Genomic DNA, 14,089 nt, shown 5'->3' with positions numbered 1-14,089 from the left:
CCAATTTTTGGTCCCCAGATGTTGGACTACAACTCCCAGAAATCCTGTCCAGTGCAGCTTCTGTGAAGGCTTCTGGGAGTTTCAGTCCAAGAATATCTAGGGACCCAGGGTTGGGAACCACTGCTTTATAGGATCAGGTGAAATGCTGTTAGTCCTCCTGTCACCTGAAAACAACTATAAGCTGCAGTGCTTCATTATAGGTGGAACAACTGAAGACTTCTGCGACATCTTAAATCAAGGATGAATATTATGCAGTGCATGGGATGAAACGTATGTAGTCCCCCAAGTCCATTTGTATGTTCCGTGGCCCCAGACAGAAACACAGACATGTTGGATTTGCTAGTACTTCGATTCATCAGAATAGAGAATTGTAGAATATTGTATCAGTCTTTGGAGAAAAGGGTACATTCAACAGTGACACCTTTTGACACAAAGCAGAATTACACTCTCCAAAGCTCAGGGGTTAAGTATGGAACCAGAGGTTGGGAGTTTGATTCTTCACCATACCTTTCTGAGAGGGCTGGACTTCATGGTCCATAACTTAGAATTTCAACTGTGCAATTCTACGTTATGATGGAAGAAAACTGTCTGAAAATTGAAGACAGCTCTCTGAATCAAAAGCTGAAAGCTGCTCTCTGAAAATCAAATGGTGACAGAAAATAGAAAAATCAAAACATAACCCCAATTAAGAGGCAGTCATTCTAAATGTACATATGGAAACCATTTCCAGTGTAATGACAAAAATACATAGACCTTAAGATTTTTATGTATTTGCCTTCACTTCTGCATTAATATTGTTTGTGATTTCTACAACACTTTAACGTTACCCTTAAAGAATAATCATTCTTTTCTCAAGGGGCAGCAAGAAGAGAAGAGAAAGGTACAAAATGAATCTTAAAAAGCTTTGAGTAGCTTAGGAAGCTTTGCATTGGAAACTAATTACATTCAAAATTGCCAGTACAGTATTGCTTTGAGCAAGGTAACATCTGATCTCCAAGGGCTACTTCGTGAAGATTTAGTAACAAAACAGAGATAGACTTATGTAGTAATAAGTGAAGATTCTTGACATTGTGTTTCTGTTATTATAATATTATAATTTACTCTTTTGTAGACTCTCTCATTTCAGTGACAGCTATCAATTTGCTCACTCATCAGGAGATTCCTGTAGTTGTATCAGCCAAATTGGAATTTGAAGGGTCTCTTGAGGCTAAAATAGGTGAGTGCAAAGCCCCAGCACCATAGTTGTTTCAAGGTAATGTATTTAAATAATAGGACTGAGAACTGAAGCTGCTGAAATTGCCATTTATAGCTTCTAGAAGCATCTGTGAAAGGAGAAATAACTGTCTGCACTTGATGTATTCGCGATGTATTGCACTTGATGCAACTACTACTGGATTTGCTAATTTCAAAGCTGGAAAGCAATTAGGTGATTTGAAATCTGGTGCAGCAAGAAATAAGGTAGACATGCTTTTTTCATTGCCTCCTATCACCAGTCTTCCTCCTTGACTTGTTATAACTGATCAGGTTGTAGGCCAGAGGCCAAAAGGGGTGTAATGACAAGTTTGAGGAGTCCTGCTGTAACAAACCACAGACCTGTGGGTCCCAACATTCTATCTACACGGTGGCCAGTCAGATGTCAGTGGGAAACCCCCAGGCAGTATATGGGTAGAAGGACACACCTCTGCTCACATTCCTCAATGACTGATAGAGAGAAGCATGCTGTCTCTGAGACTGGTAGTCATGGCTAATAGCCATTGATAGACCTTTCCTACATGAATTTATTTAATTCTTTTAAAAAAACTTTCTAAGCTGGTAGTAGTCACGTCTTAGGAATTTCACATTTTTACTGTGTGCTCTGTGGAGAAGTAATTCCCTTCTCCTTATTTGCCTTTGTTGGATAACCCTACATTCTAGTATCATAAGACACGGAGAAAGATATCCTCTTTCTCCATATCATGCATAATTTATTTTACAGATTTACATATATGTCCTCTACTTGCCAGATGATGTTAAATACAGAAAAAAAATTATTTCTCCTGTCATAGTTATCTAACTGTTATATTTATTGAGCTTTAAAGAGACACATATATAACACAAAACCTTTATCTGAAATATCAGTAAAAATAAATACAAATATATGGAAAATGTAATATTGTGGAAATAAACAAATTGTATGACCCATCTGTTTTGAAAAATACTAATAGCAACCTTGCTTCTCCATGTTCAGCACAGTCCTTAAGACACTGAAATAGTACCTCTCACCCAAACAAGCAATAGTGAGGTGTTATCAGAAGTCCCCTAAAACCACAGGCTTATAGAAATACAAACATATGAAGAAAGTCCCTCACTAGGAGACTGTTAGGTGTCAAAATCGGGTTCAATGTATTTCAATGGGGGGGAAGATTCACCAAAAATTAACAAAGAGTCAGAACAAAGCCAAATTAAGTTTGCACATGTTTCACAAGGTGCTCTAACGAATCTAAGCATTTAAAACAATTTCTGACTCTTCGTTAATTTTTGGTGAATTTTTTTCTCCCCCATTGGAATGCATTGAAAACGATTTTGACAGCTGTCAAAATCAGGTTCAGTGCATTTCAGTGAGGGGGAAAAATTTGCCAAACATTAACAAAGAGTCAGAACAAAGCCAAATTAAGTTTGCACACGTTTTACAAGGTGTTCTAACGATTCCTAGCATTTAAAACAGTTTCTGACTCTTTGTTAATTTTTGGTGAATTTTTTTCTCCCCCATTGGAATGCATTGAACTCGATTTTGACAGCTGTCAAAATCGGGTTAAATGTATTCCAATGGGGGGGAATTCGCAGTCAAAATTGGGTTCAATGCATTCCAATGCGGGAGAAAAAAATTCACCAAAAATTAACGAAGAGTCAGAACAAAGCCAAATTACGTTTGCACACGTTTTAGAAGGTGCACTAACGATTCCGAGCACTTAAAACAGTTTTTGAACATTTTAAGACACTTTTAAAATTGCAAAAACGGACATCGTTAAGCGAAACAGGGGACCCAAAACACATTCGCTATGCGAAGCACGGTCCCGAAATGGCTAAGCAAAAATCGCCCATAGGAAACATCATTAAACAATGTGGAAAATTCTTTACAAAACCCATCGCTAAGCGAATACATTGTTAAACGAGGCAATCGCTAAGCGAGGCACCACTGTACTTCGCTCCTCCCATAGATGGCGCAAAAGGCCCAATTATGTCAGCATGAACTAACTGAAACGGCCTTTGTGTCTGACTAGTACGTTCTTTGGCTTTTGGACATTCTTTTGATTTTGCAAGTTTACACATATTGCAGTCTAAATAATTTTACAAGGTTTCATTTTTATACCTTTAGCCAAGCTTTGCATTTTATGAATCACTCTAAAATTTGCATGACCAAGCTTTCTATGCATTAAGTGGGCACACTGATCATGTTGAGGTGTGTTCCTAATCATATCATGTTTCACAATGTTTTCTGTTTTACCTTTTAACACATAAAAATTATTTTCTAGCTTTGCTGAGGCACATATTTTGTTTCCTTTCTTAATTGTACAAGTGCTATCAACAAATGACACTGAATAACCTTCTTTTTCAAGGCTAGACACACTTAGGATATTACAATCCAGTTTTGAAACTAGTAAAGCACCTCTAAGTTCCCTTTTCAAGCCTGGTACAAACACAGTCCTTTCTCCAGTGACGGCAGACTTCTCTCCGTTTGCTAAGCTCACAAAGCTGTGCTCCGAGGCTCCTAGAAAATAAAATAAATCTTTTTTTGTTAGTTAGATGGCACACAGCTCCAGTATCCAGTATCTAGCTGGGGACCTTGGCTTTACCAGCCTGTACAAGAGAAATCCTCCCTTGTTTCTTTCGGTTCCATGGCCAGCTTCTCTGCAGTTTCTCTGTAAATGTTTTTCAGAACCACATTTAAAACAGTGTCTTACTGTCATAGCTCTGCTTGTCTGCTCTCCCCTCCTGGAAGCAATTCTTTGTTGTGGGCTGTTTTCTCGCCTCCGCTGTGGGCTGTCATCTCTCACTTTATTTTCGGATCTTTCACTTCTCCGTTGCTCCTCCTCCAGCAGTCTGCCTGTTAGGTACTCAATGGTTAAATCATCATCTGGCATGGACTCCAGACTAGTCACCAATGCATCAAAGTCCTCCAGGAGACTGCTTCGGATTACATACAATTGGTGGCTTTCCGTAAACACCACGCTTTTCTGCTGAAGCTCTATAAAGAGGTTTTTCATTTTCTGCAGGTGCTCAGACATGCTCCCGTCTCGTTCAAGTCTGGCTCTATATAGTTTTCTGGTCAAAGACACCTTTGTTCCTGCTGTATCTCTGACATAAATTTGTCTCAGAGCCTGCCAGCATTCTTTAGCCAAAGTCAGTTCACACACTTGGATTAACTGGCTGTCCTCCAGGCATAGAATTATTGTGGTTAAAGCCCTCTCATTTAGCCTTTCTTCTTCATCATCAAGCACGGCCAGGGGATTGTGAACTATCTGCCACAAGTCCTCCCTTCTTAACAACATTTCAGCTTTAACTGCCCATGTCTGATAATTATTTTCATTCACCCTTGTTAAGGGAAAGCCTTCCCTGCCTGCTTCCCCAAACGACTGCATGCTGCTGCCTTTTCTCTCGGTCCTCCATTTTCTTTCCCCTCCTTGGTTCTCAACGGCAGAACTCTCACCTCCCTGGACTTCTTCCATATGCCTCTAAAGCACCCTCTGGTACTCACCAGCTTCCTTGGCGCAAGGTAGGCGTCGCTGGGCCCATAACCCCTTGTTAGCGCAAAATTGCGGAAATTCAGTAGAATCAGCAGAGTAATGTCCAGTCCAGGAAGTCCAAATAAATCACACACACACAGGCAGCTTCTCCCAACACCAGCATGTATTTACAGGATATATACAGCAGTGCAGTCTGGCAGCATAACAGGATAGTGTTCATCACAGAATAGGAAAATACTGTACATCTACCATACAGGTAGATATATATATATACTTATGCACATCTGCCTGTGGCCAATCACATTAGACATTACATCATGTATGAGTCAGCACTCATGACTCATCATGACTCATCATTAGTACACACCTGTTCATCATGGTCACTCATTAATACACCTTGTTCTGCTCAGGCCTGGAAAATATTCTTGACAGAGACAAGGACCTTAAAGATTCCAATAAGTACTGAGCATATTCAATAGCTAGAGGCTGCTGATCAAGGTTCCCTCTAATGTGGGCAGCTGCACGAGTGACTCCCCCCCCTTCTGTACAGGGCTCCTCCTCCTCCATGAACCCAAAGCAGTTGTTTCCAGCCCCTTTGGTTCCAATCATGATGAAACCCCACATTGGGGGGGGTGAGTCTCACACAGGGGCGGAGCGGACCTGCATACGCGAGGGGGTGAGCCCTGCCCAGCAGAGCTGAAAATTAGAGAAAATGTTGCTACTGATTAATTATTGGAGGAACAAATCAGAAGATTGTAGAGGAATAGAAAATGCAGTGGAATATTCTGAAATATTGGGTTGACTGGCTGGGTAGAATTCTGAACAGCATAACACTATAACAGTTGATTACAAGTCCCACCTGTTAATCCTAATTTTCATTGGAAATCTTTGCCCTAGTCTTCTGTAACAGCTGACATCCACCCTTAATCCAGTCACACAAATAGGGTTTGAAGCATCCTTCCACTTCAAAAGCATATTTATCTACAGCATGTGAAGTTGCAGTTTCAAGAACGATACAGAGAAGCCCTACTCATCCTGTTTCTTAGATTTAGAGAAGTAATGTCATCATGGGTCTTTTAAGTCTAACCTGCACTTGAAATAGGATAGAACCTTGTAAATGAGTACAGTGGACCCTCTACTTACAGAATTAATCTGTATTGGAATGGTGGCTGCAGGTTGAAAAGTCTGTAGGTCAAGTCTCCATTGACCTACAATGCACTGAAAACCGATTAATCCATAACCGGCCGCTTTTGTTCCATTTTTGTTCCATTTTGGTTTTTTTCTGGTCTGTAAGTCAATTCTCCGGCTGCAAGTCGAACCTAAACTTTGCAGCCAGAGAAGTTTGTAACTCGAAAAGTCTGTAAGTCGAGGGTCCACTGTACATTGAAACTGAGTTATAACATAAATTTAATTTGTTCAAGTACAGGCCAGTACAAAAGTGTTCAACTGTAAGCCAGTGGGGGAAAAACTGGCTGAGATAAGAGAGATTATGTTTCATATCACTTCTGCCTTGCCATGTAAAGCCCAAGATGATGAGAAGGACAAATTTATCTGTCAATACATACTGAATCGCTTTTGCTAAGGATTATGATGGTGATGAATGCAGAGCATTTCAGTTTAATGGAAGTACAGATTGTTTTGATTTTGAGGGCTGATTTTATAGGCTGAAAAAAACAAAGAATCATGGTTTGACAAGACTGAAAGTGTACACAGGAGAGCTGCTTGAACATGCCTTTAATTTTAAAACCCCAAAAGTGCCACTATCTCTTTGAGAACTGTGTAAGAATTTTTTGGGGTTTTTTTCCCCTACGCTCCAGGAATCCCTTGCACAAGATCAGATGATGCTGAAGTAGCTAGGAATTTGAACCTGCCATTTGAAGAAGTCATTGAAACATTATCAGATGGCTCAGAGAGGTTGATCAACTCTGGAGAGGTTGGTGCACTACTGTGAGTTTCTGCTTTTATCATCCAGTATTCTCCATGCTGTCTCAGGCCAACCTGATAAATTTAAAACCTGACACATTTTAAGAGAAGCATAGCTTCTTCTCAGTGGAGTTGATGCCACAAAGAGAATGAGGCCTGTATTTGTCATGGTGAAATAGAGTCCTCAACTAGGAATTTTCTATGTCTGTTTTTTATGTGATGCAGGAGAGCTAAACTGATCGGTCTGGATCTGGATTTAGTCATGTTTGGAAAAGACCGACTGACATCATAGGCCTTGGTTATTATTAATTATTTCCATTACAGTTTCAGCTATAGTAGGAGACAGCAGTTTTCCCATGTGTGCCCTCAAAATCTCCCTCAGAGGATTGGGGAGCAAATTTTCAAACAGCACCAGGGACATAGCAGGGTTGAATAGGAGGAGACAGCCCTTTTTCTTGGAAACAAACTACATTTTACATAACGTTGAGTGTATCCTAGATGTGGCTGAGCTTGGATGTAGCCCCTTTAAAAAGGAAATATATCCCTGTTGTATGATATATCTTAATATGGCTCCTGGCCAAGATGGCTCTTGGGGAACATGGTGCAAGTAAAGAGATTTAATTAAGAATGTCAAGTATTTTCCTTAGGGTTTAGCAGAATTAATATTTACTAAAATACTTAAAAATACGTTCTGTATGGCCAGACATGGATACTTTTAATGCATTGTTCAAAAAGGGAACTCCATATTTATTTATTTATTTATTTAGAAAATATTATATGCCACCCACATTACCCAAAGGTCTCTGGGCGGCTTACAAGAATTTAAATGCAATAAAAAAGATAAAACATTTTATATAACATTGAATGTATCCTAGGTGTGGCTGAGCCTGGATGTAGCCCCTTTAAAAAGGAAATATATCCCCTGTTGTATGATATATCTTAATACTGATGGATGATTGTGGTCTAAACATATATGTGGGGTCACAGCTATACAGTCATGCCCCGCTTAACGATTACCCCATATAATGACGAATCCGTTTCACGGCGATGTTTTAGTGGGGTTTTTTCACTTTGCGATGATCGGTTCCCTGCTTCGGGAACCGATTCTTCGCATTACGACAATCAAAACAGCTAAATGGTCGCCGGCTGCTCAAAATCCCAGTTTATGGATTTTCTTAACTGTGGGTGGAGGAAAACTTCTCACATATAAGAGCATGACTGTGACAGTATGAACAGTGCAGTGTATCTATGGAAGCTCTCTTTTTTTAAATCAGTTCACAGGCATGAGCAGACAAAAGGCATTAAATGCAATAACAGAACAAGCAAAAAGTAAAGGAATTGGAGGACATCTAACAAGTGATAAGTTAAAAGACTGGCTGATCTCGCGGCAGCGTTACTGGGGAACACCTATTCCCATTATTCATTGCCAGAATTGCGGCCCTGTTCCTGTGCCCTATGAGGACTTACCTGTGCAGCTTCCCAGTGTAACCTCCTTCACAAGAAAGGATGGCTCACCCTTAGCTTCCATTTCACATTGGGTAAATTGCACTTGTCCAAGGTGAGTATAAAATATTACACATTTTCTGTACATTGGAAGAACATTTAAGTTTATATTAGTTTTTTGTTTGGTTGAATTACGTTCTGATGCTTCTCAGTTTTACTATGTTTTTGGTTATTTTTATCACTGAGAAAAATGTTGAGAAATCTGGCAGGGGCGGGAGTTTGAAATGTTTGGAAATTGCTGTGGCTGGCTACTATAGGACTGCAGCTATGATTTTTAGACATTTAAAACTCTCCCCCCCCCCCGTCCTGTTGTCTTGAAAGTTTTCCCCCAGGACCAAAGGGATTCTAAGAGAGCCTAGGAATTGGGGAGGGGGGACTTTTTCTTAACAAAATATGGTCCCAGCTGATGACATAATCAGGCTTATGGAACATAACTTTACATTACTGGAATCCAATGCATCAGTATTAGCTGGGACTAGAAATTAAATTTAGCCCAAAGTAATATCTGTGGACCCCCATCCTTTAATCTGTCTAACTGAGAAAATGAGGCATCTTCATTCAATTTCTTGTATGAGTCCCAAGCAAAATCTGCTCTTCACATTACCTTTTTTTATACTTCGTAGGGAAAAGTTGCCCGGCTGCAGCCCTATCTAGACACGGGGGCACTCACTACCTTGGTGCATGCGCTTGTAATCTCAAGATTAGACAACTGTAACGCGCTCTATGTGGGGCTGCCTTTGAGGCTGATGTGGAAACTTCAGGTGGTGCAGAATGCGGCGGCCAGACTCCTTACTGGAGTGAGAAAATACCAACACATTTCTCCAACTCTGGCCGCACTGCATTGGCTGCCCATTCGTTTCCGTATTGACTTCAAAGTTTTAATGCTTACTTATAAGGCCCTAAACGGTTTAGGACCTCGATATTTGGCGGAACGCTTACTCCCACCAAGGTCTACCCAGATTACCCGTGCGAGTCAGGAGGTGAGGCTGAGGAGCCTGATGCCAAGAGAGGCCCGGAAAGAGAAGACACGAAACCGGGCCTTCTCGGCGGTGGCTCCTCGCCTATGGAACAACCTCCCTCTAGAGATTCGCACACCACTTACGCTGGGAATCTTTAAAACCCAATTAAAAACATGGTTATACATCCAGGCCTTCCCTCCAGTCAATACCTGATTTCTTTCTATTTTCCTTTATTTTTTTCTTCTGCTTTATTACAATTGTTATTGAACCACTATGCACATTCTTGAGTTTATTGTTTTATCCTATATTGTAAGCCGCCTAGAGTGGACGAGTAGTCCAGATAGGCAGGGCATCAATCAATCAATCAATCAATCAATCAATCAATCAAACAAACAAACAAACAAACAAACAAACAAACAAACAAACAAACAAACAAATAAATAAATAAATAAATAAATAAATAAATAAAGTTGCTGCTCTATGTACCAAAACATTATCTTCGCACTAGAAAATTAGACTCTGCGAAGTCATCCTTAAACCCAGTGTTTTTAATAAGTATCTGAGCTCCATGTTGTTCATGGCAGACAGCTCTTTGGATCAAAAAGGGATTTTGTGCCTACTAGATTTAAGCCTTTTATTTGCTTGGTCAACAGAGTCTAATTCAGACTGAGAGAATTACATATTCATTAGGGAAATGAGAGCTGTACTTTCAAAGGCTACACGAGTGGGGGTGGAAAGGGGCAGAATGTACCTTTATCCTTGGAAGAGTTTCCTCATCGTGTATCTGATAGAACATTGCTCTCAGCAGAGTTGACATGATTAATTCTGTATTGTTTGGCTTGCTGGTTGGATCCGTATGGGATCTCAAGCCATTCACACTTCAGAACACAGTAGCTATAAACCTGTCACATTCTCTGGACAGTCAAATGCTTGTGAAGAGATTCTGTGTGGTAATGAGGTGCCTCTGCAAGGCTCCCTCCGTATTTTTTTGTTTACATTGTTGAAAAAGGCATTTCAGAATAAAAGAGGAATTCATGCACTAGGAAATTGCAACAAAAGAAATTCCTTATAATATCTATCTGCACAATGTGGACAACGTTATCCCTTTTTTAAAAAGACCGTTACAAAGCAATGTAAGAGAAAGCTTTCTCTCGGGACTTAAGCAGGTCTTGGACATTAATTTCAATGTCCAGCTTCAGCTAAAATTATTTCAAGCTAATAATGTATAGTTACTTTAAACCTTGGCAGGGAGGACTGCTCATGAATGGCACTGCTGTCACCCAGAGCTCCAGTCTGTTCCCTTTCCTTCAGTTAACCAGAGCATATAACTCACCCCAAAGGCCTAACCTGCACATTCAAAGGAGTCACATGTTCCAGTCCTTCTAAGAATTTTTCCCATTCAGAATGGTGCTGCACAGCTGTGATGGAACAATCCTCAACATTCATTCCATGGACCCCAGAAAATTAGCATGTCAGTTAGCATATCTCTCCTAACTTTCTATCAAACATTTTAAAGTTTTATTAAATCAAAAGTTTAAAACAGTATTTTGTAAGCCTAGAGAGTTCTTTTTTATCTCATGCCAAAGTCAGAACAGTAATGCCATGAATAGACAAGTGGAGCAGAAACATAACTGACATCTTCCTGTAAACTTGGTACATGCACCACTGACTTTGCATGTGGAAGTTTCTTACAAAATGAAGCATTCAAATATATACCTTCCCCAATATATTCTCAAGGACAGTCTCAAAAGAACTGTATCGATTATTTTCTCCTGCAAACATACTGATGATCTTTGAATGAGCAGAACTAGGCCACAGACATCTGGGATTCAGGAAGCTGGCTGTTAGATCACAGTGTTTCCAGGTTGTCTGGGGAGGATATACACAAACTGAGGGCAAACCTTGTAACATTCTGTCCTCCAACAATGGATCTACCCAGAACTGCATCTTGTTGGCATTCTTCCTCTCCCTACAAAAAGACTCATAGAGCATGTTGGATATCAGTACAGCCCAACACTGTAAGCCAGTTTTCAGAAGTCCGTCTTTTGTTACAACACATTTTGAAATGTCAGAGTTGGGGCTTGAAGAAGCAAGAGAGAACTGCATACTCAAGACTGCCCAGTTATTGCATCCAGACAAAGTTAGTTGCACTTAGTTCCCCTTAGAACCAGAACACCTCCATTTGGACAACCCAAACATGGCCTAAATAGACTATATCGGTTACAGTGGTGCCCCGCCAGACTATTACCTCGCAAAACGGTTTATTCGCTAGACTATGAGTTTTTGCAATGGCTATAGCGCTTCGCAAAACAGTGTTTCCTATGGACAATTTTCGCTGGACGATGTTTCGGTCCATGCTTTGCAAGATGATTTTTTTTGGGGGGGGGACCGTTTTCCACAAGACGATTTTGACAGCTGGATCCACGACTTGCAAAATGGGTGTTTTCGGGATCATTTTTCACAAGACAGCAATTTTGACAGCTGATCTGCGCTTCGCAAAATGGTTTTCCTATGGGCGATTTTTGCAAAACAACCACGATTTTCCCTGTTGGAATGCATTAAACGGATTTCAATGCATTCCGGTGGGGAACCGCATTTCGCAAGATGATGTTTTTGCAAAACAGCAATTTTCACGGAACGAATTAACATCGTCTTGCAGGGCACCACTGTATATAGTTAGTGTAACAACTGGCAGGTCTCCCTCTATGTAATAGGAATGTAGTGTATAGCTTTTTTGAACTCCCAACTTGCAGAATTCTCCAGAAATTATCCTTGTTGAATGACTTTTAATAGATTTAGATTGTAAGAATGTGCCATTTGTGTTTTTTTTTTTTATTCCAACTCACAGAATTCACCACAAACTCTCTGGACAGAATTCTAGATGGCACAATACTTAAATCCACCCCTACAGATACCTTATTGTCTGATTTTATATTGGAAGCCGCCTAGAGTGGTCCGGCGGGCCAGATAGGCGGGATATAAATCAAATAAATAAATACATTTAACTCCTCTGCAGCTTAGTGTATCTGACAGGCTGCATGGATGTCTTAGGCTTTGCATCCTGCTTTACATGTCCAAAAAAGGAAGTTACCATAGTACTTCTTGAGAGTCTTGCTGCTTTTAAGGCCCTATACATGTGTCTCCCAAAAAACTGCCATTCTCAGGAAATAAAACTTCCTTCTTTGTACATTAACAATAGAAAGCCAGGCTTGAGATGTTAGATGGAGAAAATATAGATGTCCTTGGGTGCCTGTAGATGTGGGTCTCTGGGCTGAACAGTAGAGGGGTTTGGGTAGGGAGAAGATAAATAGAATTCCATCTGTGGCATTCCTGGAGAATTCTAGAAATTGGAATCCCAAGTACCAGTGCAAATAAACAGAAAAATCTTTACTACCTAAATCTACCAAATGCCATTCAACAAATGCAGTGTCTACAGGAGCACCAGTTCCCGACTCGTGTTGTGCTGCAGCAGGGTCCCAACTTTACATGTTTGTAAGGCATTAGAGACTTGACAACAAAGCTCAAAATGATGCTTTGTTTGACAAAGCTGTATTGTCATTGGTTTTTCTGTGACATCCATCCACCAGTCTAGTACACATATGCATCACAGACACCACAAAGAAGAAAAGCAAGGTGCTTACCTGTTACTGTTGTTCTTTATGAACTCACACAACCAACCTTCTCTTTTTGGGATGTCCCAGTAACTACGCTGTTTTTAACTTTGGACAGCTGACTGGTAATGGGGGGCAGAAGGGAAATGCCTGGATATGTACAGTCCAGTGGGTGGGGCTCCCACAAAAACACTGGGCTCAGCCATAGAAGATTCCAGAATGTACACAAGCACTGTTAGACACACAGGTATTGGTTCACAGATGACTGCTCAGAGAAAAATCATGGATAAGCAACCTGGTTTTGCTATTCCTTTTATTTGGGAGATTAAAAAAAATTTAAAATATTTTTACCCTGTATTTTTCCTTAAAAAGGAACCAAGGTGGCTTACATAATTAAAAAACAATATTTAAAGCTAAAAACAAGTATACAAATACTAAAAAGGATCAAACAAATACCACTCTGAGAAATGATAGGCAAAAGCAACATTCAAAGCAGTAAGGCATAACAATTCATTTGAAAATCCCACTCAGGCAGCCAGTCACTGAGGGAAAGCTTGCCTAAAGAAAAAAGTCTTTGCCTGCTTGCAGAAGTTCTGATAAAGTTTGACCATACTTCAGGAGAAATGTAAATCAATGAATCAACACTGAATGTTGTCACTGGTGGAGAGGATGGTAAAGGTAAAGGTTCCCCTTGACAATTTTGTCTAGTCATGTCCGACTCTAGGGGACGGTGCTCATCCCCGTCTCCAAGCCATAGAGCCAGCGTTTGTCTGCAGACAATCCTCTGTGGTCACGTGGCCAGCGTGACTAGACACGGAACACCGTTTTACCTTCCCACCGAAGTGGTGCCTATTTATCTACTCTGATTTTTACATTTTGCATGCTTTCGAACTGCTAGGTTGGTGGAAGCTGGGACAAGCGACGGGGGCTCACTCTGTCGCGTGGATTTGATCTTACGACTGCTTTGTCTTCTGACCCTGCAGTACACAAAGGCTTCAGCAGTTTAACCCACAGCGAGGACATAATAAATAGTCTATTGTTATGACCCAGTTTTGGAAGGTTTAACAAAGAAAGGTGACATAGGACTGCTTTTGAACAAGCAACAGAATAGGAATTCCTGAGTGACTTTCATTTCTGATTCCTTCACTTCTGATATGATTTGCAGAGCAGGGACTTGTGTATCATCATCATCTTTGCCAAGAACCGTGGGCCTCCATTTTGTGTGCATAGTTAGAAATACGTTTGCACAATAAATGAGGATTACTGATAGTACAGTGTATATTGGCCCTTCTAGAGAACATCAACAGAACAGCAGGCGAATAAAAACTCCCCAGCTGGCTCTATTTCATCTCAATCAAGCCCTAATAGT

General features: G+C 40.5%; 1 protein-coding gene across 4 annotated transcripts in view; it reads left to right on the top strand.

The window, feature by feature from the left end:
• The window catches only part of LARS2 (leucyl-tRNA synthetase 2, mitochondrial), a 119,608-nt gene that overhangs the window by 43,107 nt on the left and 62,412 nt on the right, over nucleotides 1-14,089 (top strand). For all 4 annotated transcript variants that reach the window (XM_073003520.2, XM_073003518.2, XM_073003519.2 and 1 more), the window contains 3 exons: nucleotides 1,112-1,216; nucleotides 6,542-6,657; nucleotides 7,922-8,205. In XM_073003520.2, coding sequence (XP_072859621.2) covers nucleotides 1,112-1,216; nucleotides 6,542-6,657; nucleotides 7,922-8,205 — 505 coding nt within the window. The remainder of the gene's footprint in view (nucleotides 1-1,111; nucleotides 1,217-6,541; nucleotides 6,658-7,921; nucleotides 8,206-14,089) is intronic.

This window comes from Pogona vitticeps, chromosome 6 (genome assembly GCF_051106095.1).
Source record: "Pogona vitticeps strain Pit_001003342236 chromosome 6, PviZW2.1, whole genome shotgun sequence".
NCBI classification, from domain to species: Eukaryota; Metazoa; Chordata; class Lepidosauria; order Squamata; family Agamidae; genus Pogona; species Pogona vitticeps.
The sequence above is the reverse complement of the archived record's forward strand: the minus strand, read 5'-3'. Positions and strand labels throughout refer to the sequence as shown.